We start from the raw sequence: 3,382 nt of genomic DNA, 5'->3' as shown, positions 1-3,382 counted from the left end.
CAAGGTTCCAAGTGGCGTGAATGGCTTCTTCCAATCCTCAAAATCCAGCAAGCATCTTCCTATAAGTGTTCTTCTTCACTTTTCTTCAATTTTCCATTCGGCAGTTTTTGATTCCTAGAGTTTTACTTCTTTTTCTACCGTTTAATTTTGTGTTTCCAGCTTTGTGTTCTTCATTCTGTTTGGTACAGTAGCTAGCTTTTAACTTCTGTCCAGTTTTAATTCTTGTTCTTCATTCCTTGTGTTTTGATTCAATTTGACAAAACATGGACTTCCATATGAGTCTTGGTTGGTGCTAAGTTTTGGTGAGTTCTTGAATTAGAACATTGATCCAATTCTAAAGTAAAGTTTCTTTCAAATCCAGCTCAAGTTGATCCTAAGAATGTCAAGAATCATGTGTTCTTGTAGTTACATTCACATCACGCCTATCCCGAGCGTTCTCTGCGCGAGCTACGCCCTCGCGGACCTCCCTTCCAGGTACCGCCTCGGTAGGCGCTTCCCCCATGGGCAATGCCTCTGCGGGCATCTCCTCCATGGTACTGCCTCCGCGGGCGCCTCCTCCATTGGCAATGCCTCCGTGGGCGTCTCCTCCATGGGTATTGCCTCCATGGGTGTCTCCTCCCCATGCGGGCGCTCCACCACCATGAACATGCCTCTCTTTCTTTTCAGGCTATTTTCATAGCACTTCTTTGCTTCCTTCTGATCGGATTTAATCACAATCACTCTGCCACTAAGATCGAGCAGTTTCAGCTTCATGTGTCGTGTAGATGACACCCCCCTCAGTCTGTTCAAAGCTGGCCTCCCCAGCAAAATGTTGTACGCCGAATTGGCGTTCACAACCAGATACCTTATGTTCTCGGTGCGCGACGTCTTGCCATCCGTAAAAGTCGTCCTCAGCTTTAGATAGCCACGCACCTCCACTTGGTCCCCTGCGAAGCCATACAAGCACCTTGTGTATGGCCTCAGCAGATTAGGGGACAGTTGTAACTTGTTGAACATGGACCAGAACATTACGTCCGCCGAGCTGCCCTGGTCCACGAGCACTCGGTGCACTCTCCTTCCCGCGGTCACAACCGAGATCACCACGGGATCATTATCGTGGGGGACGACATCGCGAAGATCAGCCTTCGTGAATGCAAGGTCGATGTCCAGTGAGTCGTCCGCCTCCTGCTCTGCCACCGAATTCACTGACCGTACGTACCTCTTGCGTTGAGAGGCAGTGCATCCTCCACTCGAGAAACCACCAGAAATGGTGTGAACTTCCCCATGGATAGGCATCTCATGGGCTTGGTCTTCTACTGGTGCTGCTAAGGCCACGGCTTCGGATGACCCCACCAGATAGTCATTCAAGAACCCGCTCTTTACGAGCTCGTCCAACTGATGACCCAAAGCCAAGCAGTTGGTGATCGGATGCCCGAATGCCTGATGAAACTCACACCACGCGTCCTTGTGTGGTCCCAACACCTTGTCTGTCTTCGCGGGGACCCTCAACCTATCTGCTATGTTGAGCACAACAATAAGGTCTTTCAGCTCCACCACAAAGTTGTGCCTAACTGGCCTATTCTCCCCTGAGCGTCCCCTGGCCTAGGGTTTCCTCGTCTCGTAGGGGCGCTTCCTCTCCTGGCCTCTTTTCCCTGTCGCGGCCTCATTCACCCGCGCGAGCTGTGCGCGCGACGGTGCTCTAGGGTGTGCGGGTGCAACACTCGCACGTTTCTCACATACCTCTCCCTCTGTTGCGATGTGCTCCACCGCACGACGCCTGATTTCTGAGAAAGTTTTAGGGTGATTTCTGATGAGCGACTCGCAGAATGTCCCAGGGCAGATTCCCTTCCTGAACGCATACACGACCATCAACTCTTCAGTGGTGCCAACCTTCACCACGTGTGCCCCAAAACGGTTGATGTATTCCTTCAACGTCTCCCCCTGGTATTGCTTCACGTCGAAGAGATCATATGACACCGGCGAGGGAGCCCGGTTCGCGATATACTGCTCCCTGAACAGCTGTGATAGTTGCGCAAATGAGGTCACGTGGCCGTCTGATAGGCTGATGAACCAGTCCATTGCCATTCCTACCAGCATGCTCATGAATAGCTTGCACCTCACGGCGTCAGAACCGCCGACAAGCATCATCTACGTGTGGAACGCAGTGAGGTGCGCCTCTGGATCTTCCATCCCAGTGAACGTAACCTTCGGGCCTACGAACGTGGGAGGAATCACTGCCTCCATGATGAACTGCGAGAAAGGCATGGGGAACTCCCTGGGTGGTATGAAGCACTTGCGATCCTCTGCTTCACGATTCCCAGGGTGGTTGTGCATCTCGCGGCGCAACTCTTTGTTCGCACGGCACAACTCTTCATTTCTTGCCTGCGACGCCGCAAGATCCAACTGAATGCGTTCTTGCTCCGCCCTCGACGCCGCCATCGCCTCCTGAAGGCCTTGCATCACCTCCATGACCTGCTGCAAGGTCATGCCATCACTTTCCGTGTGCGCTGTTGAACTCTGCCTAGTAGTCCCAGTTCTTCACTGTTTCTTAGAGAATCTTGAACTGTTTCTGGAAATCTTGGTGTTAGAAAAGATGGCTTTTCAACAGCTTGATCAAAAGGCTCAATTCTTCCTTTTCTCTTCATTTTTCCTGCATAAACAAATTCAAGTTGCAAGATTTGGTCCCCTTACAAATTTGGGTCCATTTGGCTTTTCTTTGCTGTTAGAAACATCACATCCCTTAGGAATCCATTTCATAAAACCTTTAGGAACATAATATTTTCTAATTTTGCAAAATCTAACAGAGTGGCCTTTCTTCATGCAGTAAAAGCATGTAACAACCGGTTGTTTCGTCTTAACAATCGGTTGTTTTTCAGATTTTCTTAAAAAGCTTTTTGAAAACCTATCTTGCTTGTTCTGTGGATTGAAGCCTAAACAAGCATTTCCAAAAACACAGCTTTGAGATGCTAGGACATTCTCAAAGTTTGACTTCCCCTTTGAAAGCTTGTCCACAGTTTCAACAAGATAGTGAACCTTTTTCTCAAGATTTTCACAATTTGTGCAATTGAGAGTATCACACTTGCAAGAGGCATTTTTCAAATGATTTTCCAATTTTTCAAAATCACTTTTTGCTTTTCTCAGTTCCTCTTCAAGTGATTTAACTTTCTTTTCAAGCCCATTGTTAAGATCTTTCAATCGGTTGTTTGAAAGAACCAATCTATTAGCTTCATCATGTGTTTCTTGAAAAGCTTCAAGCAATTCACTATAGTTTTGTTCATTTAAGGAAGCACATGAACTTACCTCACTTGAACTGCAAGAATCATCATCATCATCCTCAGCAACTAAGCATATGTTGGCTTTTTCATCTTCACTTGATGAAGAACTTGATGATGACACCTCATTT

The 3,382-nt window shown here is 47.9% G+C and overlaps 1 protein-coding gene across 1 annotated transcript; it reads right to left on the bottom strand.

Moving 5' to 3' along the window:
- Positions 1–447: 447 nt before the first annotated feature.
- Positions 448–2,127, bottom strand: LOC137834114 (uncharacterized). The gene is made up of 2 exons (XM_068642176.1): positions 1,716–2,127; positions 448–1,493 (listed from the first exon to the last, which is right to left on the bottom strand). The coding sequence occupies exons 1-2, from the start codon at positions 2,125–2,127 to the stop codon at positions 448–450; spliced, it is 1,458 nt and encodes a 485-aa protein (XP_068498277.1).
- Positions 2,128–3,382: the final 1,255 nt, after the last annotated feature.

Source organism: Phaseolus vulgaris, chromosome 5 (assembly GCF_000499845.2).
Source record: "Phaseolus vulgaris cultivar G19833 chromosome 5, P. vulgaris v2.0, whole genome shotgun sequence".
Classification (NCBI taxonomy): Eukaryota; Viridiplantae; Streptophyta; class Magnoliopsida; order Fabales; family Fabaceae; genus Phaseolus; species Phaseolus vulgaris.
The sequence above is the reverse complement of the archived record's forward strand: the minus strand, read 5'-3'. Positions and strand labels throughout refer to the sequence as shown.

Bases quoted from the DNA above. Each gene is read 5' to 3' on its own strand.
- LOC137834114 (XM_068642176.1), bottom strand. From the start codon at position 2,127: ATGATGCTTGTCGGCGGTTCTGACGCCGTGAGGTGCAAGCTATTCATG. The intron at 1,494-1,715 runs GTGAGAAACGTG...TCAACATAGCAG, and splicing joins CGCAACAGAGGGAGAGGTAT to ATAGGTTGAGGGTCCCCGCG.